This window comes from Sinocyclocheilus rhinocerous, unplaced genomic scaffold (genome assembly GCF_001515625.1).
Source record: "Sinocyclocheilus rhinocerous isolate Xijiao unplaced genomic scaffold, SAMN03320098_v1.1 scaffold397, whole genome shotgun sequence".
Lineage (NCBI taxonomy): Eukaryota > Metazoa > Chordata > Actinopteri > Cypriniformes > Cyprinidae > Sinocyclocheilus > Sinocyclocheilus rhinocerous.
Window position 1 is genome coordinate 793,900 of NW_015663491.1, and position 25,097 is coordinate 818,996.

The following is a 25,097-nucleotide window of genomic DNA, read 5'->3' on the forward strand; positions in this document are numbered from 1 at the left end:
GTTAATAAATCTTTAATACATTAGCTCATCCATGAACATGATTTCTGCCCGAGTCCCGACAGATTGCATCGGCTGTGGGGATGAAGACGACAACTCCCATGATTCCACACTCAGTCACGGCGTCATCAAACTACGCCTTGGTTTCTTTGTTTGTTTTGAATACGCGCCCTCTAGCGGCAAAAACTTACATATTGTGCCTTTAAGGAAATAACATTAAAAATTATTTTAGTGTTACTTTGGACTCATTATTTAAAAAAAACTATATCAAATAATAAAAATATATATTTTTAATATACTAAAATATTTGCAGTATAATATACAGTTGAAGTCAAAAGTTTAAATATACCTTGCAGAATCTGCAAAATGTTAATTATTTTACCAAAATAAGAGGGATCATACACAATTCATGTTACTGTTTATTTAGTACTAACCTGAATAAGATATTTCACATAAAAATGTTTACATATAGTCCACTAGAGAAAATAATACTTGAATTTATAAAAATGACCCCGTTAAAAAGTTTACATACCCTTGATTCCTAATACTGTGTTGTTACCTGAATGATCAACAGCTGTGTTTTTTTGATTAGTGATAGTTGTTCATGAGTCCCTTGATTGTCCTGAACAGTTAAACTGCACTGCTGTTCTTCAGAAAAATCCTTCAGGTCCCACAAATTCTTTGATTTTCCAGCATTTTTGTGTATTTGAACTCTTTCCAACAATGACTGTATGATTTTGAGATTCATCTTTTCACACTGAGGACAACTGAGGGACTCATATGCAACTATTACAGAAGGTTCAAACGTTCACTGATGCTCCAGAAGGAAAAACCATGGATTAAGAGAAAACTTTTGAACAGAATGGAGATGTGTATATTTTTCTTATTTTGCCTGATTATCAAATTTTTTCATTTACTACTGCCCTTCAGAAGCTACAGAAGATACTTACATGTTTCCCAGAAGACAAAATTAGTTAAATTTACCCTGAGCTTCAAATTCAAAAAGTTTTCTTTGTGTGTGATGTCTGTACACCTGACAGACAGAAAAATATGTGTGTACATGTAGTGGTGTTCATGCTGAAGCGCGTGGGCCGTGCAGCGTGAATGTTAAGTAATTACTGTGCGACGGGTGCGATGTGGTCTTATTCTGCACGCTGAACTCAATAGCCCCACTGCAGATGTAATGAACGGGTGTGCTTAATATGCATGACCCGCCTCTGGGAAACTCAGAAGACCAATTACAGAGAGAGAGAGAGAGAATATCACCTGCTTCTGTCTAAAAACAGCTTGAGTTTTTAACTGTTTTTGCAGAAATAATGTGTTTCTTCACTGTTGCCAGAGTCGATTATACAGTAATTGATAACCTTTGTGGCCTTTGTGTTGATTACCACAAAAAATAATGATAATAATGAAAAAAAAAAAGGCAAAAATCTTTTTTGAATGAAAATCAAAAAGGCACTTTCATTAGAAGTCAGTTGGGCCAACCTTTGGAGGATTTATAAGCAGAAATGTGTATCTTATAATCTTATATAAGCACTTATGTTCATACTTCTGTAACAACTTGTGTTTTTTGAGCTGTAAAGTTGTTTAAATCAGTATTTTTTTTCTTTACACACTCATAATGTTTACATCTTTTGGCTATAGTGTATTATAGAAACAGTGAGTACATTTACAAATTGGCCCCATTAGCATTGTTTGACAAATATTTGCATGCAAAATCCAGTCATTTCAATAGGAATTCCTACATGTAGGAACTTTTTTGGGGGGTGAAAAATTGCCCAATGTAGATTTCGCAACTAGTTCAAATTGGTCACAGGGATTCAGCACGTTGACAGTAAGCTGCTTGGTTTGAAAGTGACTTCACTGTGAGCTGTTCTTCATACATCGCTACACTATTCACAATGAACAGTGGACCTTTTTTGCTTGTGAAATTTTGCATGCTGAATAAATCAAGCTGGATTTTATAATAAATGCTTGCAGGCTCATATGCAGCTTTCTCTGTAACTGAATACTGCAGGCTCACAAACACATTTCTATTGGGGATTCCTCTCTCTGTCTTTCCTTCTCAGTGATTTCCTCCTGTCCCCTGCTGATACATTACTGCAGTATTCAGCGATCAGGAAGGACATTCTTTCCTCTTAATCTGAAAAACGTTGACACAGCACCAGCAGCGGCAGAAGCATTGTATGTTTGTTTGCTTCTAGGCCTTCTCCTCTTTTTTTAATACACAGCAGATGAAGGTGCCGGGCAGACACTCATAAAGCCTCAAAAGCAGAGCGTTAGATAGTGAGGTAATTAACCTTGATGTTGGGGCACACTCTACTTGAGGTTTGAGGCGAGAGCGGTTTCTATTACTTTGAAAACAAACTAACGGGGATAACAAGGATGGGCTTGCCTGCTGAGTTTTGGCAGTTTTCTGGGTACAATGTATTGTTTTCAGTTTATCTTCAACTAGGTTAGCCTGCACAAAACTTGCCGCCATGTAAAAGAGAAAAAAAACTTGACCATGATGCTAATGTAGTTAGATATGTGTGGGACTTTTAAAGTTACACTTTAAAGATATGCTTCGGGTGAGGGAGTTAAAAATTATCATCAAATACTCATTTCTAAATCTGGATGCATTTCTTTCTTCTGTGAAAGACAAAAGAAGATCTTTTAAAGAATGTTGGGACCCAAACAACATTTGACCCCTTTGACTTTCATTGTACAATTAAATAAATAAATACTTAAAAAACACACATTCTTCAGAATATATTCCTAGAAAAATGAAATGCACTTGGGCAAGGTTATTATTGTTATCTAAAACTAAAATTATTAAAAACATTAAGTCAATTGAAATGAAGCAAAAAAAATAAATAAATACAAATGTTAGATGAAAAACTTAAACTAAACAAAAATATAATTGCTGCCTTGTCAACTATTTAAAATGTTAAAAGACTAAAATTACCATCTGGAAAATTAAAACTAAAACTGAAATAAGTCTAAATCTGACAAAAGCAGATTTAAATCTAAAAATGACAAAAGCACATAACAAAATAACTAAAAACGAACTAAAAGTATTCTAAAAGTATTTTAAATCAATATATAAATAATGCTAAAATTATACTGCATACAGGTTTGTAACCATTAGGTGAGTAAATGATTAAGTAACCTTAAATATTTGCAGTAGTAATACATAAGTCATGATTACTCCTCTAAAAACAAAAATATTGTACCTGATTGGTCATTTCCAGGTTTGTTTGTGAATGAAGGATGCTCAGTCCTAGATTTAGCTGCCCACTCTCTTTCACTCACATGATGACGATGATCAACTGTGGCATATTGATTGACTGCGTCTATACTTGAAAGCGAAGCAGAAAGGGTGCAAGGACTGCATTTCCCAGGGCGCTTTGAGAGCGAGTAAATGACCAGATGGTCATCCAGACAGGATGCGGCTTCTGCTCATGAAAACCTAATAACAGATAACAAAGACACTCTCTGCCTTTCTCATTGATCAGAGCGTTTGTGTGTGTGTGTGTGTGTGTGTGTGCGTGTGTGTGTGTGTTGACCTGACAGCAGGAGATTGGCTCCTCTGTTTGTCCTCGCCCTCTGACGGCTTGCGGGTGTTGACACTCTGCGTTTGCAGGAGGTGCCAAGGGACCAAATGGAGAGCCAGGGAACGGTTCAGGCAGAAATACGCCATCTCCCCCGTGACAGGCCAAGAGGTTATCTGTTGGGCTGGGCAGCTGTGAAGAGCGCAAAGAGATGGATTTGCATTGGCAGAGAAGGGAAAAGAGGTCTTACTGGAAGATATGGCAAGGGACACGCGATCAGGCAGGCAAACAGAGTTAGTCCGGTACAAACACACGCACAAAAAAGAACAGGAAGTTAGGTTATGGATCACTAACCATGAATTGTCTGCTCTCATGCATGTGTCCTACATGGCAGTTTTCAGAGATAGATGACAAATGATTGAACCATATGTAGTGAGACTCAGAAATTTCAATAATACTTGGCTGAAAAAGCAAAAAAACAATTTGTAGAGTTGAATCATTATCCAAACAGTGACGTTTAATTAGTTTTGACTGTCAACGTCTATTTTATGTACACAACATAAGTTACAACAAGTAACCATGTCAGCTGTGCAGACACTATAGGGCTGGGTTGACAATATTGATTTGTCAATTTCTCAGTCTTCATTTTGATGAACTGGTATTGATTCTTGAATCCCAAGATTGATCTTTTAGTCTTCACTGTTTTCTATTGAACAGAGAACAAAACTTTGCTAAACATTATAGTGTGCTTGCCATTCAATAATCGCAATAATCTTTGTGCTTTGTTACTTTTGTTAAGAACCAAAGTCTCTGCATTCAACTTGCGTCAATTTTATCACAAAATTCTAACAATAAATGCCATTTTGCTGCTTTCTAACGTGGTACAACAGATCGTTGTGATGGAGCGCACATGAACCGATCATCTCTTCCAGTTTACTACAAGTTATAGCACAAAATAAACGTGAATAAGCATTGAAGGTATGTTGAAAGGTACAGTACAATATACTGAAATGCATCATGTCTCATCTAATTGTTCAATCAGTGTTTCAACCATAGAAAGACACCAATTGAATGGCTTGTAAACGATGTCATGTATCGTTACATTTACTCAGGAAAGAAAATTCAGTGTCCATAAACTAGAATAAAATAACTCTCGAGAGGAGAATTTTGCTATATATATTCCCTTTATTACATATTAATTGTAGTTTTACTTAACCTGTTTTTTTTATGTATTTTTGAATAAATCTGTCATGAAAAGAAGTTTTTTCACAGCTACTATTTAAATGTTTGTATTTCAACAAGGAATTGTTGTAGAAAGATAATTAGGGCATTAAAAAGTTGATATAATTTGATTTAAAAATTGCCTTATTTTCAGTTTTACTTTTCGGCTAAATGAAAACTTTCATTTTGGTTTCTGTGTATTTGTAAAAAATTTATTTCAGTCCATCACTAGCCATATGGTATCTTGGCCTTCTCTTCATCCTTCAACCCCTAGTCTGTCTGAGCACCGTCTGCTCAGACCCTGTAGTTCTTTTTTCCAGTTGATACAGAAAAGCCAGTTGTTTAGCAGTGCCCTTGCAGCCACCCACAACACCCATGCTTCATGTCTTTTTAATGGCAACTCTCTGATTTTCTTGAAGAAAATTTTTTTTCTCTAGTCTCAGTGCAGACCTCAAACACCAGTAAAACCTTGATGTGCAATATAGTTGGACCAAAACCAAATAAAGTCAGTGTTATGCATCTGAGGCACTTTTTCATTACCCCTCATACCCCTCTTTTCTCACCCTGTCTGGTTTTCCTCCTCCTCCTGCACTACGGCTCTGAAAAGCTCTTCTCTTCTGGCGTCAAGTGTTTAATCTGTGATCTCATGTCTTCATTCAGCCTGAACAGCACAATGGGTGCAAATTACCTCAGGCAAACGAATACGTAATTAGCCCACTCTGCCTTGACACTCAGCTGCTCGGGCCTTTGAAGGCCTAGATTAATAATGCAGCCCTTCAATGGGCCTTTGTCCCATCCACAGGCTAATGCTTGCTAATGGCTAACCAGCCATATGCTGGTGTCCTCTCATCTCTGACCGGTGTGCAGTGTGCACAGGGTGTGCATGCCAGCTTGAATGCACACACTTACTGGATCACTTGAACTGAGTTAATACAACAGGTATTCACAGATTTCGGCAAAGACTAGAACATTGTAATCATGGCTCACTACATTATAGTTTTACAATAGTTTTTTGGTCCGATTTTGTTTACAGGTTTTTTGCCTCTAAAGAAATATTTTATTTGTATTTTATATATGTACTGTATGTAATTTAGTTTTAATGTAATTAAGTTTTGTGTTTGGGTGTTTTTTGTTTTTGCTTTTTGCTTTTTTTAGGTTTTTTTTCTTGTTTGTTTTAGTTTCTTTTTTAAGTATTCAGTATTTCTTTTTTGTTTTGCTCACAGATTTACTGCCTCTAAAAACTGTTTATTTGTAATGTTTATTTTGCATTTCATAATTTTTTATTTGTGTTTAAGGTTTTTCAAGGTTGTTTTTTTTTTGCATTTTTACTTTCTACTTTGTTTTTTAAGTTTTGTTTTTGTTTCCTTTTTTACATTTTATGTAATATTAATATGTGTATATATAATGCTTATTTTTAATATTTATTTTGTTGTTTTTTGTTTAGTTTACATGTTGTTTGCCTCTAAATAAGTATTTCATGTGTATTTTAAATATATATTTTTTCCATTTTGGTTTGTTTTAATTTCTTTAAGTTTTTTTTTTTTTTTAGTTTACAGGTTCTTTGTCTCTAAATAAATATTTTTATTTTTAATGTTAATTTTCCGTTTGGTTATTTTATGGTTGTAGTTTTTTAAGTTTTGTTGTAATTTTGTTTTGTTCACTGGTTCTTTATCTTTCAATTACTACATTTTTTATTGTTGTTGCCAATAGCTTCGTGGACAGCGTGCTGACATATAGTGCTGTTGCACTTCGGATGTCCCAAGTTTGAGTCCCGGCTCCCAAACCTTTTATTTATATTTATATTTTATATAAATAAACTTTTATATTTATTTATTTATTTTTACTCTTAAGCATTCTTAAATGTGTAAGGGAAGGCCATTGTAAATGCATGGAGCATATGACTCTTTCCCATATGTCTGTTGTCCCTCATTGTCATTCGTGGTGCTTCTGCAGGAAGTTAGTCTCAAGACAAGCATGTTTGTTTATTATTAAAGCTGTCACTCCACTGACAGCTGTCCTCTCAGCATGGCATTTCTTGTTTACACACAAATTCTGTATTCCTCCCTCTCCGATGATTTATCAACGTTCAAGTTTATTCATTCAGAATGCCTCATTAAATCACCTTCCTCTGGCATCTTTTTATCTCTCAAGTCCTCCGTCCTGCTGAGCAGAAATGACATATTCTTTCCGCAGAGTGCGTCCTACTGACTCCAAGTCACCGTTTTCAGTCATGCCTATTAGGGATGCACCGAAATGAAAATTCTTGGCCGAAGCCAAGACCGAACAAAATGAAACACTGGGCCGAAGGCCGAATACCGAACACGTTTTTTCAATTTTTTTCAATTTTCTAATGTGCTTTTTACTGTTCTGTCTTGTTTTTCAAAGAAAAAATCCATTAAAAAACTGATATATTGTTGAAGAACGCATGAAGCTCCTAATTACAGCATAGCTTCTGACTTTATTGTGTAACTCTCTCTTGCCTGCTATGAATGCTTTGAGAGATTTGCAATTCTTACGGATACTATTTGTGCAGCCATCTGCTTTCTTGAGGCAAAAGCAGCAATATTTAACACTAAACATTTTTTAACATTCTAGCAGACATTATACCAACAAAGCACAATTTAACTTAAAAATTAATAAGTTACTAAAATAATATTTTTTGGCGATCAGACCCCCTTCTTGAATCAGGCATGTCTTTTTTACTGTAAAATTAAAAGCAGCCTTGCTGAGCAGAAGAGACTTCTTTTGAAACATTAGAAACTATTACAAATCCCAATTTGAACACTGTGTGTATGTTATGATAAATGTATTAACAGAGCTGTTGTAATTATTATCATTATTATTGTCTTACTTTTAATTTTATTTTACAGAACAACAGTAAAATTTCAATACTAACATTTATGAGTGTTGGAGTTCTTGCTTTTTGTCAACTTTTATTTTGGCGGGAACGCGCAGGAAGACCTCAATGCTTCTTTTTGTTGTCAGCAGATTTATAAATGAGTCTCATTACGAATACGTCGCACATATCGCATTGTCACATGTCAGAATACATGCAATGCGCGCGTGTGTATTAGAAAACATAACGTTCTGCAGTTTATTTACTAATTGTTTAAGGCCATTTTCACGATTTCAATCATCATACAGTAAACCAGCAACAATCACCCCTTCCTCTTCTCATCGAAGACATGCGCTGCAGTACTAAACAATCTCTCGCTGTCGGTGCTTGTAATGATTTTTGCGTCTTTCTCGGACAGTTTAAATGCTTCCACACTGCTGACATTTTTGTTGCATTATAAAGAGTGCGCGCCTCTCACTTTACGCTGGTTGCTATTTGATAGTGTCACGTCATTGTTCGGTACAATTTATTCGGTCTTTTCGCTTATTCGGTTGCCGAAGATTCGGTGTATCCCTAATGCCTTGTCTCTTGTCTCTCTCTCATCACTCTGTCCCAGCCTTCCGAACATAGATATCACACATTTGTCTTTATAGAAATTCTCTTCCCATTCCCCAAAGCCGTGTGTGCCACCTATCAGGACCAGCCTTGGAGAATTTACATTTAACGCCTAACCCAGAGGAATCGATTGATGACCTTTGTGGCGGGCTGTGATAAAGAGAGGCTGACCTGGTGCGATGGGACCGAGGCAGGGAAGCCACAATCTCGAACAGCGCATTATATAAAATAACGAATGCATTCTGCGAGTGGCCAAGAGGGAGAGAGTGGCCTCGTGGTGGCTGCTCTACTGAAGGATATCTCTCAGCCACAGCGCAAGTAAACAAACTCAGATAAGACCTCCAGACTAAGAAGTAAGCTCACTCTGATCTGTAATCTTTACAGCCTCATTATTTTTTGCTTTTCCTACTTTAGGAATATTTGTTTGAACTTACGCCTCGCCTGGAGCCACCAAATGAAAAATGGCAATTTAAGAATATTAATGTGAGGATTACAGTATGTTTCTGAGATTAGACAGTCCCTCGGTTTACCATGCTGACATAAATGTGCCACATCGATCTTATTATTAAGTGGCACATCTTTGTCATTATTTCATAAAACTGTCTTTATAAAGAGATAGCTCACCTTAAAATTACAATTCTGTCAATGTTTACTGACCCTCATGTTTTTGAAAAATGTCTCCATGTTATTTTTGGTCATAAACTGAAGGTCAGTGAGGTTCGATGTTGTTTTGAACCTCACTGAATTTCACTGTGTGGACAAAAACTGTTGAAACATTCTTCAAAATATCTTCTTTCGTGTTCTGCAGAAGAAAAAAATTGCAGGTTTGAAACGCCAGTAAATTATTTCGATTTTTTTGGATGAGCTACTCTTTTTAACTGAAATAAAATTTTCTCATTCGAGCGATTATGTAATTGAGCAAATATGTAAGAACCAGGAATATTATAGTTAATAAAATCTAAAACCATAAAAAACTTTAAAATGAAATAAAGTTTACCTGAAATTAAATCAAATATAAAAAAAATTTAAACTTTTTTTATTTCTGCTAGTTGCCAAGGCAGTATTTCACATATTCATTTAGTGTAACTTGATCGACTAAAACTAAAATTGAAGTAAAAATGAACAAAAGCACACACACACACATATAGACATATAAAAAAACTAATAAAAATAGCAAAAAGACAACAAAATGAATATGTAAAAATAAAGACTAATTAACAATTTTATTAAATATTACAAATATTATTAAAAACTATAATAGTATCTCAGGGATACTAAAATAACGCTGAGTAAATTCAGAAACGACCTAAGCGAATGTCAGAGGTATCGTTTTCTCAGTAAGGTCACAGAATCCCTATCCTTGTTCAATCTAACGGCGGGAGACTGCAGCGTTCCAGCGACTACGCAGACGCAGAACTTCGTGCCAAACCCTGGAGAAGCCTGTGCCAATTGCCGCCTTTGCCTCTTTTGGCTCAGGCCTTTGTAAGAGGATTGCTAGGCTAGCAAGTGCATAATTACTTGCTCAGTGGTCTATTGGAACAGGTTTCCTCACACCTTCATTCCCTTGCACCAAATGAAGTATCTTTTCTGAGTACGGCGGTAAATTAAACTCTAGGAGTCATCAGGATGCAATACACTTACATAACTCCCTATTCTTAATTACTGCATCTAAAGATGTTCAGTTGTAAATATGGAATATTTAAGAATGAAAGGATTTTATTAGGATTTGATTGCATGCTCAGTCTCATGCTCTGGTCCCTAGATATGGCTTGGATCCCTCCAATGTAAATTTGACTGGGTTGAGTTATATGATGAAATTTGTCCCTAATTTTGAGCGACTGTAATAGTGCGGCTTGCCTTATGCACTCGAGGGAAGCGTGGTGCTGTTGGCTCTGTGAACATCGCTGTCAGAAGAAAGCAGAGTGTGGCCTGGCCAACTGAAGTGAGGCTGTCCCTGCCAGTGCCGCGGGCAGTTTATGCCCATCTTCCACGGACCGCAGTGCTAATTGCAGCGGTTGTGTTGTGCTAGGTGTGAGCAGGGACAGTCCTGCCTCAAGAAAGCAGATGGCTGCACAAATAGTGTCCGTAAGAATTGCAAATCTCTCAAAGCATTCATAGCAGGCAAGAGAGAGTTACACAATAAAGTCAGAAGCTATGCTGTAATTAGGAGCTTCATGCGTTCTTCAACAATATATCAGAAATATCAGAAGATTCTTATAATCCAATTAGAGTCGGCAGTATGGTACATGTATTTCCTATTTTTTTCTTTACTTACTAGTAAATGCCTCGGTTTGAAATGCTTGTTACAGTGGTAAAAGTGAAAGAGTGACTCAAGTGTGGTAGTTGCATGGCAGATGAAGGTCTCCTGCTGTTCGCTACATGATATGCGCAATTCATCCGGATCCACCTGTCCTTAAAGCACCGTCATGCCACAAAACCAATTACCCACATGGTGTGTATTTAGAAAAACAGGATTAAAGATTACTACAGCAGTCCCTCATCCAAAACTAATATGCCATAGTCATATTCAAGTACTTTTATTCCCATTTTGTGTTTTGTTATTAATGTTAATATTATTGAGTTGAATAGGGTTATTGTTCTTTTAATAAATTAAACATTTTTCATTATACTGGTTTTTAGTATTTAAGTAGAAACACTATTGTTCAAAAGTTAGGGGTCGGTACGTTTTGTTTTTTTCTCTCTCTCTTTGAAAGAAGTCTGATGCTCACCAAAGATTATTTGATCAAAAATATGGTAACAACAGTAACATTGTGAAATATTCTTGTATTGACAGAGGAGGGTCCAGGTTTGGGATTCTCACTCAAAACCGGGTCCTGTCCTCCCCTGGCCTGCTGTTAAAGATGGAGAGTCTGGCGTCATGCCACAAAACCAATTACCCACATGGTGTGTATTTAGAAAAACAGGATTAAAGATTACTACAGCAGTCCCTCATCCAAAACTAATATGCCATAGTCATATTCAAGTACTTTTATTCCCATTTTGTGTTTTGTTATTAATGTTAATATTATTGAGTTGAATAGGGTTATTGTTCTTTTAATAAATTAAACATTTTTCATTATACTGGTTTTTAGTATTTAAGTAGAAACACTATTGTTCAAAAGTTAGGGGTCGGTAAGTTTTTTTTTTTTCTCTCTCTCTTTGAAAGAAGTCTGATGCTCACCAAAGATTATTTGATCAAAAATATGGTAACAACAGTAACATTGTGAAATATTAATGCAATTTTAAATAACTTTTTAATTGTAACTTTAACTTTTTATGTTAATGTAATGTTTAAAAATGTAATTAATTCCTGTGATGGCAAAGCTGACATTACTCTTATATATACTTTATTTATTTATTTATTTATATTCATTATTTATTTATTTATTGTTATCAAAGTTAAAAACAGTTGTGCTGCTTAGTATTTTTATGGGTTTTGTCATACTTTTTCAGGTTTCTTTGATGAATAGAAAGTTGAAAAAAGAACAGCATTAATTTGAAATAGTTTATACACATCTTTGCTGTCACATTTTGATCAAATTAATGTGTTGTTCCTGAATAAAAGTATTAATTTCTTTCCAAAAAATAAATAAATAAAAACCTTACTAACCCCAAACTTTTGAAGTTTATATCCATAATAATTATATCCATAATATATATTTTAAAGGATTAGTTTACTTTCAGTTTTCAATTTTTCTGAAGATTTTTATTTTTATTTTTGGAAGTGAACTAATCCTTTCACACTTTTGTAGTTGGCTTATCCACAAAATATACATCCATGCCTCTGAATTGGGTGGCTTTTTTCTGGGTTATAGATTTTGGTCTTCTTCAGAGTAGAGCAGTTTGGATTGAAAAACAATGCCAGTGTCCCTTATGCTAGAACATACGGCTTTGTGTCAAAAAATAGTGGAGGACTGGTTGTGGGGCGGCTTAGCAATATTTCTTTGTGTACAGAAATCTTAGAAATGTTCTTCCCGCTCTGTCTCCCTCTCGTCAGATTGCTCTGCGTTTGCGTCATATCCAGTGTCACGGTTAAACATTCTTGCACTAGCTCGAGACCCACGTAACTCCTACAGCAGATTTCTCCAGTTATATACAGTGAGCGCTCTGTTCTTCAGTCTTGATCTGTACCTACTCTCCTTTGTTGCTGCCATGTCATATGTTTAGCGTGGCACTCACATTCTCAAAATGGACTTGGATGTCATGGTGGATTGTAGAATAGATGGTTGCCAGGCAACCTGATATGTTAGGCTTTGTAGCATCAGTTCTTTTCATTCGCTCACAGTTGCCCCTTCTATCATTGTATTTGTCAGCGTGTAATCACAGTGCCTAATTAAAGAGTGTGTCGGTAGTTTTTAATACAGCGATTTGAAATGGTCTCATCTTCTTCAGATACACCAGGAGAAATGAAGATGTCCCGTGCTCTAATTGGGATCCTCGATGGAAAAGAGAAATTCAATAGGAGGAGCATTAATTCTCGCTACCTTAAGGCTTTGGCCTAATTTCGGCTAATGGATTCTGTATGGTGGCGATCGATGCTGGTGAACTGGCCCTGCCTTTTGCGTGAATGTGTGGGCAAGCAGAGATTAGTTCACTTTCAAGCGTGTCGTTTTTTTGAATAATTTGTTCTCTACCACATTAAATACAAATGTTCCTCAAAAAGCGTCCCCCAACCTGAAGAAAAATCAATCAATTAATTGATTAACCACCAACCTGGAGACATTCTTTTGTCACTGGCATGTGCTTTACTACATGCATCGCGTTATCTGTTGAGTAATTTAGCACTTAAGAGCACTTGTGATTTGCTTCATTTGCTGATTGCATTGCTTCAAGTTGTTTTTCAGCTCGGAAAAAAACAAAAAACCTGTGCAAATCACATTCTCCCCCCTTTTATTACTGGGCTTGTGGCTTGTTTCATTTCGAGATGAATTAGCTTGCTTCCAAACACAACTGTCTGTCTGGATAGTAATTGATTATTTGGAGTGGGTGGGAGTAGAGGAAGGGGGCCCGGTGGAAAAATAATTTGTTGCTAACTGCTTTAGTGCTGCACGGAGTATAATCTCTGACAATGAGTTAGCATGTCATATATTAGCATACAGCTAAAGCTCTGGGGGCTGAAAATCAGCCTTTCCCTGTTAGCACATCGTGTACGTTTTGGGATGACTGTGAGACAGTGTGTTATCTAAAACATATTGTAATAAATATTGTTATATGTAATAAATAATAGATACTGTAAATAGGTTTGTTCAAATGTTTGTTTAAAGAAATTAATGTTTTCATTAAATATATTTCTTTTTTTCTGCATGAAAAGGTCAAATAGTTCAGTTTGTCCGTTGTGGTACATGTGAAATGAAAATGTTTATTGATATTGTTATAGTGTACGATTTTAAGCAGGAAAAACATCACAAGTAATTTTTTCCTCATTAATATCATATTGTGTACCATAGAGACTTAATATGCAGAAACAAATGTAAAAACAGAAACAACAGTAAATCTGCCGTTCATTTTCCCCAATTTCCCTGTTAAAATGCTGTTAATTTTAATATTTTTAAATATTTAAAAAATAATATTTTATTTTGTATATTGTTTTATATTTATTTTTTTTATTTTTTTTTGATTTATTGTATTATATTTTATTTTTCAATGTGCAAAGGCAACTGTAAGTATACTCTAAGGTCATTTATAGGTATTTTTCCAACACAAATCTTCCTTGCTATGTCGCTCTTTTTTAATGCTGTATTTGAATGCTCATTTTATTAATTTATTTTAATGCTGAAGTGTTTTGTATTTTATTTTTGATGTTTAATGTGCAGAGACAACTACAAGTATTCAAGTACTTTCAAGTCAGTCATTCATAGTTTTTCCCTTAAATATTCCCTGCTGTTTGTTTGAATGTTTCTTTGCTTTATTTCATTGCTGAAGTGCATGTTTTTTTTTTCTTGGGTGCTCTTACATCTAACATTCCTTTCATTTCTTCTTTTATTCCGTTCAGATTTCAGCATCATATTAATGTATAAACATCTGATAAACATTTTTTAAAACGGCAAATTGAGAGAAACATGTGAAATCATAAATGTCTCGGAGCATCTGCTGCATGACGTTCTAACATCAGACAGGGAATGCCTCGGCGCTGTATTGCGGATGAGCAAATGTTCTAAAAATTCAATTTTCCAGATAAAATCGACACATTGGTCAAAGATGTGGCCTGGTGTGTAGCGTATCTGGCTTGGATTGTTTCCCGATCCCATCCGCCATATCTGCCATGATTAACTTAAACAGATAAAGTCTGTTCCCACTGTAATAAAACATGACCGAAGTGGTGAGGAGATTGTGAGCTAATGTGCTGGAGGCTGTACCGTGCTCTGTCTGATCTTTTTGTTACAGCTCCTGCATTCTGCTGTTGCTTAAAAATAGTGTTTGACACCACTGCCAGTGTTCAAGGGTAAAAAAGAAACTAGTATTATCCTTGGTCTTTTTGTGTTTGTGCAAGTCTGTTTGATCCCATAAGCGACATGTGTAGGAGGTAAACAAGTCTATGCTTGTTATACTGCATCCTTGTGTGAAGAGTACTGATTATGTACAAAATTTTAGTGTATGGAGTTGAAGACTTTATGTTGGGCTATCTAACTGCAAAAAGCGTGTTTATTTTGTTTCCCTGTTAGAAACCATTTGCTTGAAAGCTTAAGTTTTTTTGTTGTTCACTAAACTACCCATGATCTCTCTGGGTTTCAAAGGCAATTATTGATGAGTAAACATCTCGTAATTAATCATCTATTCGCTAAAGGCCTCTGGGAGTGATGAACCATGACAAGTCAATTGGATTGTCATCCCTGTTGTCCTTCTGTTTGCACTATATGGATAGTAAATAGTTTAATGGAATGATACCGTGGAAACACTTGTGAACAAATCCTGTCTCAACCGTCTGGAAGAACAGATCATACCAGCTTAATCTCCTCAAAAAGATTTCGCCTGTGGCTGATGCCTTTGACGAAAGCAACATTGATTATTATTTTTTATTATTGTTATTATTATTATTATAAACTACATGCGATGTAAAGGTCCTTGCACACGGAGTCCGAAATGTTGGCACGATAAAAAATAAATACAACCTCACGTTGTGTCAATCACATTTACACAACACCTCCGAAACTGTTGTCCGTCATAAAATTCGGATCAGGTTCGATTTTCTGTGTTTCTCGCATCCGTAGCATTCATTTTGAGAGGAAAGGATGACGAATACGACAAAAAAAAAAAAACCGCATACAAAAATTTCGGACTCCGTGTGCAAGGACCTTAAGTACAAAGGGGGCGGTCACACTGCACCTTTCGTTCAATTGACTTCCATTTGTACGCATGCAGGCGCTGCGTAATATCATTGCGCCTGCTGCACCCATGGTATGGCAGCAAAGTTCCTTGATTATTACGCCGGAATGAGAGTATAGTTCCTAACCATATCGGCCTAGAAAATCGCAACTTTTCATTTTCCGTCGGTCTTAGTACACGATGTAACTACAGAAGAGTCAAGTTTTAAATAGGAAAAATATAGAAACTCTTTGGTCATTTTTGAGCGAGATGCTAACGGTCTAATCAGATTCAATGATCTATGCTAAGCTACAGCTAAAAGTGCTACCGCCAGACCCGGAGATTGGCTGAATGGATTCGAAAACGGTAAAACTCAACTGTTTAACTCTAGGGGAGTTGGAAAATGAGCCTATTTTCAAAAATAGTGGAGTGTTCCTTTAAGAGATTTAGTCAGTGTATCAGTGATGATGTTCTTTGATAATGTAAATTTTCATTGGTCGTTTTCTGTAGCTGCTGTTTGAATAACTTAGTGTTTGTATTAAATGATCATGTTAAAAACAAATTCAGTCATATTAAAAATATTTTAGTACATTCATATACTGCTTGACTAAAATGATATAATGTGTAGTTAATAAATGACACTAACATTAAGCTACCTTTAGCCTTGCCCTGGAGTTGGTTCACTCGCCAGCTATAAAACAAGCAAGTAAATAATTCAATAAATTAGCATGATAATATTGTGTATTGGCGATTTCACAGGCTAACGATAGGACGATATGACTATGGAGCAAATCGCCCAACACATTGTGAACTAAAGTTAACTATCAAGATTCTGTGTCTCCATAATGACAGTTGATGACCTAAAGGAGAAAAATGACCATAGAAGACAGTTTATGCTAATGCTGACGAACCCTGCGGCACTGAGAACACAATTAATGCATTCTGACACGTTTGAACACAGTGACGCATGAAATCAAATTTGCATCGCTAGAAGCATTCACATACTTGCAGAGAAGACTTTTTAAGGCTAGTATATAGTGAATAAAAGCAGTAGTGGATCTTACAATCTTGATCTTGATGGTCTGACTCAAAAAAGACCCCTGCTTTACTCGATAATGGTAAAGTCATGTTTAAGGTCCTCACATGGATAATAGAAATAATCAAGGTGAATGTTCGGTTAAGGTGAGTGGCACGGGGCAATTACATGTGCTAAGGTTATCGACGGCCCAATTACAAAAGGTTCTAAAGCGCCAGAGCGTTCCAAATCTGACTATTGAATGAAGTGTGAAAATCAATAGTTCTCCCACTGCACCCTTAAAGAAGTTCTGCACCTCGGCTTCACACCGAAATGTAGTTTACAGGCATTTCAGCCTTTATTTTCCAAATCACCTGCTTATTTACTTAGGGGTTTGGCATTTGCATAGCCAGGAGCTGGCCAATTTCATGCCTGTTGAACTCCAAGACCGATGCCATTGATTATTGTTTGCTGCAGAGCAGGAACCATCTCTGATTGGTTTGTCGGTTCCTTTCCTCTCCAGTGTGTTGTTTGAGAGGTAGAGGGGTACGTAAGTGTGTGTATGAGGTCATTATGTTCTTTCTACCCCGACATTAAATGACCCTCTCAAATAACAATCATTGTTTGTCAGGCTGAGAGTGCTGCTCTCTACGGAAGCAACCTCAAAAACTGCTCTTTTAATAATTCTCTCTGTATTATTTGTTTCCTTTGCTTTTCTTCCCACATTCACTGCACTCTCAAGACCTTTCCAATTGCCTTTTCTGTTCAAATTATTCTCTAATTTCATTATTTTTTATGTCCTTATTACTTTGGTCTGTCCATCTCATCCACCTTGTGTCCTACATCAATCTTCCCCATACCTATTGAATAAGATGATTGAATAATTCAATTAAATTGTGATTAATGACACTGTTTTGTATTCTGTAGAGTTGCTTTACAGTTGAAAATGAATTGTAATTATAACTGAAATGATTTTATTCCTGTTTGAATTTTGTGTCACTGATGCTGGTTTTACTGTTTATTACTGCTGTTTTAAGCTGTCTGTATTGTATAAAATGCTCTATAAATAAACTTGACCTATTTCCATCCATTTATTTATTTATTTAGTTAGTTAGTTCTTGGCAATTTTACTCTGACTTAAATCACATTAAACACCTTAATGTACAAAAACTTACCATAATTTTTTTCTTATCATATTTTGTCAGCAATATATTTTATATAACAACATATTTTGTTTAACCATGGTCTGTATCACCGTGATGTGTTTTTCTTTTTAATTATGGTTGATTGAAAATATACAGTTCGTCAATGTAAACATTTTCCATTTGTGACTAACACTGGCTCTGTCTTTCCTTCTCAGCTGGTGGGTGGAGAGTTCGACCTGGAGATGAACTTTATCATCCAGGACGCGGAAAGCATCGCCTGCATGGTGGAGCTGCTGGAGCACTGTGACGTCACCTGCCAGGCGGAGATCTGGAGCATGTTCACAGCTATTCTGCGGAAGAGCGTTCGCAACCTACAGACCAGCACCGAGGTGGGGCTCATCCAGCAGGTGCTGCAGAAGATGAGCTCCGTCGACGACATGATTGCAGGTGAGCTCTAAAGTAAAGCGTCGCCAGATGCTTTCACAGGATCCATGTTTGTTGACTAGTTATTACTAGTCAAATAACAATAAATTGTAAATTCAAATAAACTGTTATAAACAAAAAGAATATCTGCCCAGGGCCCTCAACAGGCAGGATAACCTGGAACCAGGAACATTGTCCTGGGAACAGTGAATAGTGAAAAAATATTGTTATAATTATTGTTATTATTATTATTATTATATTTTTGTATTAGCAGTAGTATTTTTAATAATAACAATAATAATAAACATTATTTTATTATTATTAAAACATTAAATAGCACAATAATAAATAGTATAAATATTACAATAATTATCCATTTAATATTATTGTTATTATTATTATTATTCATAAACATTATTTTAATAATTATTATTAAATAAAAAGTTAATATTATAATAATATTATAAATATTGCAATAAATATCAATTTGTTGTTTTTATTATTCATATTATTTTATTCTTATTTTTATAATAATACTACTAATAATAATAAACATAATTTTTTTTATAATAATAAATAATGTTTATTATTAGTAGTAGTACTATTATAAAAATAAGTTGTAAATATTACAGAAGATATATTATTATTATTATATTTTTTGTATGTGCAGTAGTATTTTTAATATTAACAATAATAATAAAACATTATTGTTATTAAAGAATATTACATATTTACAATAATAAATATTATATTATAGTATAAATAGTAAATAGTATAAATATTACAATAAATATAAATTTATTTATTTATTTTTTCATTGTATTGTTTTTAATATTATTATTATTATTAATAAACTATTTAAATATTATTGTTATTATATAATAAAAATAAAACAGTAAATATTATAATAATAAATATAAATATTACAGAAGATATCTATTATTATTATTACTATTAATGATACACATTATTCTAAAACATAAAGCATATTTATAATAATAATAATAATAATAGCATTTTTTAGAGTATTACAGCATATTTTGGTGGTTTTGGTTGTGTGTAAAATAAATGTCTTAAACTCTGCCTTTGTCAACCAGTGTGTGGTTTATTTTCTGTCAGTTTGTGCGTCACAATTAATAATTATGTTTTACGTGTGCAGTGATTTTAAGTTTATTATTTTCCACAATTCTGCTCCCTGTCTTATAGTGTTTATGCCACGTCTTTGTAAATAAGCCTTTTCATGGTATACAATATATGCCAATATAGTACTTTTTGTAGCAGTGCAAAGACCCCACATTTTGTCCTGGGCCCCCTGATTTCAAGGCACTTTGGTTCTGAACACGTCTACTGTTTACATCAGTGCTTTCAGTTCAAATAATTCAGTCAACTAAAAATCCAGTTCACCAAAGAGAAAAGAATCAGTAATTTCTGTGCTAATCTTTGTTGTATCACATGCCCATCCATATGTTCCGATCCTCTATGATTTGGCTCCGTTACGTTTCAGAAAAATAGTCTCGCTAAACCCCTCATTGTGCATTCTGTGTCCAATATTTCTGTGTAATTGTGATCAGTGGACCATGGCCGTCGTTTATTGCAGGGGTAATGTGTAAAATTGGCTCTGTGAGCACATTTGGGAGAAAGCTTCTCTCCTACCGCTCTTTAGACAGATCCACGTTTTAGAAAATGCCGCTGCTAATCAGACTATTAGTTCTCATACGCTTCCAGCTTCTGTCCATTTTTGACCAAATTTGTGGCCTTTGAGTGAATGGCGTATAACTGGGTTATTTTCTAAATCAAATTACAATGATATTACGCCACGACAAACCACTGCTGAGGGGTTGTTATTTTTCTCGAAATTAGATTATTTCATGTCTCACGCAGCGCTTTAAAGAGCTTCTAAATTCATAACGCAGATGTTTCGCAAATTACATCAGCAGACGCTTTGACACCGAGCCATTACGGCCAATATGTGAATGAATAGACTTGCGTTTCCATGCGATCTGATGACTAAAGGAGCCTCAGGAGAACATGCGGTAGATAATGTTCCAGCAGAAAGATAACGATTGGCTTCTTGCCCCAAGTGACATCATCCTCATGAGTCGGCAGTTCTGTGCGCCGATAATGCTGAGTCATTTTGTTCTCTTCTTTCTGTCTTCCTCAGATCTCTTAGTGGACATGCTGGGGGTCTTGGCCAGCTATAGTATCACAGTCAAGGAACTGAAGCTGTTGTTCAGCATGCTGAGGGGCGACGGAGGCGTGTGGGTGAGTTTTCTTGCACCATAGACTCTTGCCCCTTTGCCACCGACTGGATGCTGTGGCTTCGGTGGCTGTTAAAAACAAGGAGCTACTTTTAATGCTAAAATATGTTTTCGAAGCTCATAAAAATCTGCAGATCATTAGCTAGACCTCCAACAAGCCCAGCCAATGATCTCCTGTCCGCCAGTCTTCCCCACGGACGCCTCTGTTTGTGGTTTGCCGTGTATCGATTTCAGCTGTGCTGCCGTGGTTGAGGCTGATGGACAGGTTATTGATTGGCTCAAGTAGTGGTTGTTTTGTTGGGTCATTGATAATGGTTACTATTAAAATAATTTATTTTTAACTCCTGAACGTATGTATCTTTTTCTCTGTTTTCAAAGTCTTCTCTCATTAGAACACGTTTCCTTTCATCCCTCTCTCTCTCACTAATTACAATGTCCTCTCTTAATTGTTCCCTTCCTCCATGTGTCCTGTGCCTATAGCCAAGACACGCCATTAAGCTCCTATCTGTTCTGAATCAGATGCCTCAGCGGCACGGCCCTGACACCTTCTTCAACTTCCCAGGACGCAGTGCGGCGGTGAGTCTCCCACACTTTTTACAATAAAACTTATACATTCCAGGCTTTATAGGTATGAGCATGAGACTCGTGTCAGAATTATAGAACACCAACAATGATAATAATCATTTAAAAAGAGAGTGTTCTAAATATTCTACATTTTTTCTGCACTTTGTCAGCTTAATATGCATTTTTTGTATGCAAGAATTTAAGGAAATTAGTGCTTTTATTCAGCAAAGGCTGCATTCAATTGATCAAAAGTGACAGTAAAGATATTTATAATGTTACAAAAGATTTCTATTTCAAATAAATGCTGTTCTTTTGAACTTTCTATTCATAATAGAATCCTGAAAAAAATGTATCACAGTTTTCACAAAAATATGAAGCAGCACTCCTGATTTCAACATTAATAATAATAATAAATGTTTCTTAAGCACCAAATTAGCATATAAGAGTGATTTCTGAAGGAGTAATAATGCTGAAAATTCAGCTTTGCTGTCATATGAATAAATTAATTTTAAAATATATTAAAATAGAAAACAATTTTGATCAAATAAATGCAGTCTTGCTTTTTTGAATACTTTAAAATATCCTAGCAGGCTTTTAAAAAGTAGTGTATCTAAATTATATATTTATGAATACAATATATATATATACAGTATATAATAATTCATGTTACAAGCTTCACATTTCTGCCCTCTACCATCCGCATGGCTTCCTGTAGCCTTTCACTGCAAGGGCATAAATGTTTTTGTTTTGTACAATCTGAGAGAATCATTATCTCAAATTATCTGACAATATTGTGGTAATCAACACTATGCCACAAATGCTGTTATTAGAGCGCAAATTGTATTTAACCCAGAGTAGTAACCACTGAACCAAGGTCGATTTGTATATAGTGGTCAGCTTATTCTGCAAATGTTATTTTCATTGTTCCTATGATTGTGCAAATTTGCATCTTCTAATTTCCTTGTGTTTTGCCCCCCGGCAGGCCATTGCTTTGCCACCCATTGCTAAGTGGCCTTACCAGAATGGATTCACTCTCAACACATGGTTCCGAATGGACCCACTCAATAATATCAATGTAGACAAGGATAAACCATACTTATACTGGTGAGTATAATGTGTGTGGCACATTAGGATGTGTAGAGGTAATGGTACGGCTTAATGCTGACCAGTCGTCAGTCATTAAAATGTAAATGCCAGGACTGGTTTCAGAGCTGAAGCTCTGAGCGACCTAGACCAACACCTGTGAGCCTCAAGCTTCTCAGCGTGGTGGAAACACGGGAGATCTGCGCATATGAAATATTATATTACCATTTCTGTTTGAAGTAGTAAGTGTCTCTACAGGGCTGGCCCACAAGAAGAGACTGCTAATTTAGGAGTGATGAGCCCTGCCCTATTTTCCAGTAACCAAGAAAAGCCTGCCATACCAGAGGGCAAACTAGATGAATTCACAAAATTCCTAAATGTCATAGGAGATTCTCCAAAGAACCTCTGGTTGTTTTTGAAAAGAAACCAGCGTCATAAACTGGAGATGCCTTGCAGAGTAGCCTTGAGGATCCTTGTTAGTTTTGACCTTTTATTGAATGTCAGTGCTACACTTTAATGCCGTATTCTACACTTCTGTAGCATTTCATTCTTTGGTCTGGTTTTGATGTTAGTCTGGGTTTCTTTCACAAAAACACTCGTAATCCCCTTCAAGATACCCCGAAGGACCTACAGTACTTGTGGAGTGCAGTTCCCATTATGCTCGCTGTCAAGAGAACAGATAGGATGATCTGTTGGTTTAATGTGTTGAAGGTTGCAGACAAGTCCAGCAAAATTAGTTCTTAGTATACATAGATGTAATTTAATTTTACATGCAAATTTCCTGTACCTCAACATGCCGCTAACTGTGCCAAGGTCACGAGTTTGATTCCCAGGAAAGAGACATACTATAAATGTATGACTTGAATACACTGAATATATTGGCTTTAAGGATGCCCTGAATAATTACATGTAATATGATTAAAATTAATAAAACGAATAACTGCTGAAACTGAAATGAATTTGCACACACGTTTCTACAACATCACTTGTATCACCAGGAGGCCTTTTTGAATATTTGTAACAGCTAATAAAGTATATCCTCCATGTTGGGGTAGCAGCATTTGCAGACACTGAAGGTACAGATTACCACTTCAGAAGTCTGAGGGCCACTGACCTCGCTTAAATCAGCATGTAATCCCGTTTCCTGTTTCTGTGTTACCGTGGTGAGCTCAGCATAGAATTATGTAGCCGTGTAGGCGCAGAGCGAGAGAAACAGCACCGCTTTGAGGCCCGACTGATAGCCAGTCACCTTATCGACAGCAGCCAGCGCTCCCAGCAATCTCTGCTGCCAATGACTCAGTCAGCCATGTTTGTTTTCCCGCCAAGAATAAAGCCTGACATTCTCCCTCCATATTTTCACAGAGTTTTCACATCTGACTATAAGAGTTCAGTTCATTTTTTTGCGGAAAACATGTTGAAATCAAATTGTTCTGTAGCATGGCCTGAATAACAAAAGTGTTTGAGTTGTTTAAGGCAGAGCAAATATAAGATGAAAGAAGATTGTAAATAAAAGATGGGGTGGTTGTTGATTCATATTGAAAGAAAACCTGTGGAGTGGGCAAGTTTCCATTAAAATGTAAAAATATTGTTTCATATTGCGTTTTTTTGTTGTTGCATTTTCTGCCTCATTTTGCCATTTCTTTGCCTCTTTTCTTTGTTTTGTTGTTTTCATAGAGTCAGTTCTTTCTCTTTTGTTTGTCCCCTAGTTTTCGAACCAGCAAAGGGATTGGCTACTCAGCACACTTTGTGGGGAACTGTTTAATTGTGACATCATTGAAGTCAAAGGGGAAAGGCTTTCAACACTGTGTGAAGTACGACTTCCAGCCTAGGAAGGTGAGTTTTGACCTGTCTACACACACAAGTAGACTAGAGTATCTAGAGTACATTGGAGGGTTGAACAGTGTTAAAGGGGTCATATGACGTTGCTAAAAAGAACATTATTTTGTGTATTTTGTGTAATGCGGTTTAAGGTTCAAACAACACATTATTTTCCACACACCGTACATTATTTTTGCTCCTCTCTGCCCCGCATTTCTGAAACGCGTTGATTTTTACAAAGCTCATTGTTCTGTAAAGCACGGTGTGCTCTGATTGGCCAGCTATCCAGTGCATTGTGATTGGCCAAATACTTCAAGAGTGTGAAGGAAATGTTACGCCCCTTACCATATTTGGAAACACACTGAGTCTCCACCACATGGCGGCGATGGCAACAATACTATAGCGAGAATAAAAGTTACTCCTTCTTTCTTTGTGTATACATTTGAGCGGTGTTATGCAAATCTTCCCAAACCGTGACGTAGATTTGTTGGGGTGTGTTTGAATGAGGTGTTTTAGGACGGCGTGGATGAGTCTTAACTTTAAGAAAGAATATCTCTTTGGGTTTGAGACTTTAATCTTTGCAACTTTACGGATCTTATATATGCACAAACAGCTTGTAACACTCCAAAAAAAAAAAGAAAACATGAAATCGCGTCATATGAGCCCTTTAATATATGGTCTTTTCCTTTATTAGTGACATCAAAATGACTGTTTTTTTTTTTTTAGGGGGTTTGATTTTGAACTAACTTTGTTTTTGAACTTAAGATCTTCAGATGAATTTTGTTGAGTAGAGGCCAGTAAACCTAAAAGCCACATAACTATGCATAAATAACACTTGAAAACCTTAGCAACTGCATAGCAATCTAGAAATATAGATATCTTTTCTTGGATAATTTTGTAACTTTAATTGAGCATACCCATTTATGATGCCATAAAATGGAAGTTCACACTATTTAAATGCATGTTATTGATCTTATTTTCAAGAGTGTGAAGGAAATGTTACGCCCCTTACCATATTTGGAAACACACTGAGTCTCCACCACATGGCGGCGATGGCAACAATACTACAGCGAGAATAAAAGTTACTCCTTCTTTCTTTGTGTATACATTTGAGCGGTGTTATGCAAATCTTCCCAAACCGTGACGTAGATTTGTTGGGGTGTGTTTGAATGAGGTGTTTTAGGACGGCGTGGATGAGTCTTAACTTTAAGAAAGAATATCTCTTTGGGTGGGAGACTTTAATCTTTGCAACTTTACGGATCTTATATATGCACAAACAGCTTGTAA

General features: G+C 35.9%; 1 protein-coding gene across 1 annotated transcript in view; it reads left to right on the forward strand.

Annotated features, from left to right (window-relative positions):
• The window catches only part of LOC107728815 (neurobeachin-like), a 142,104-nt gene that overhangs the window by 50,702 nt on the left and 66,305 nt on the right, over nt 1-25,097 (forward strand). Inside the window, exons 2-6 of the mRNA XM_016539088.1 lie at nt 17,880-18,111; nt 20,249-20,349; nt 20,826-20,921; nt 21,892-22,013; nt 23,699-23,825. Coding sequence (XP_016394574.1) covers nt 17,880-18,111; nt 20,249-20,349; nt 20,826-20,921; nt 21,892-22,013; nt 23,699-23,825 — 678 coding nt within the window. The remainder of the gene's footprint in view (nt 1-17,879; nt 18,112-20,248; nt 20,350-20,825; nt 20,922-21,891; nt 22,014-23,698; nt 23,826-25,097) is intronic.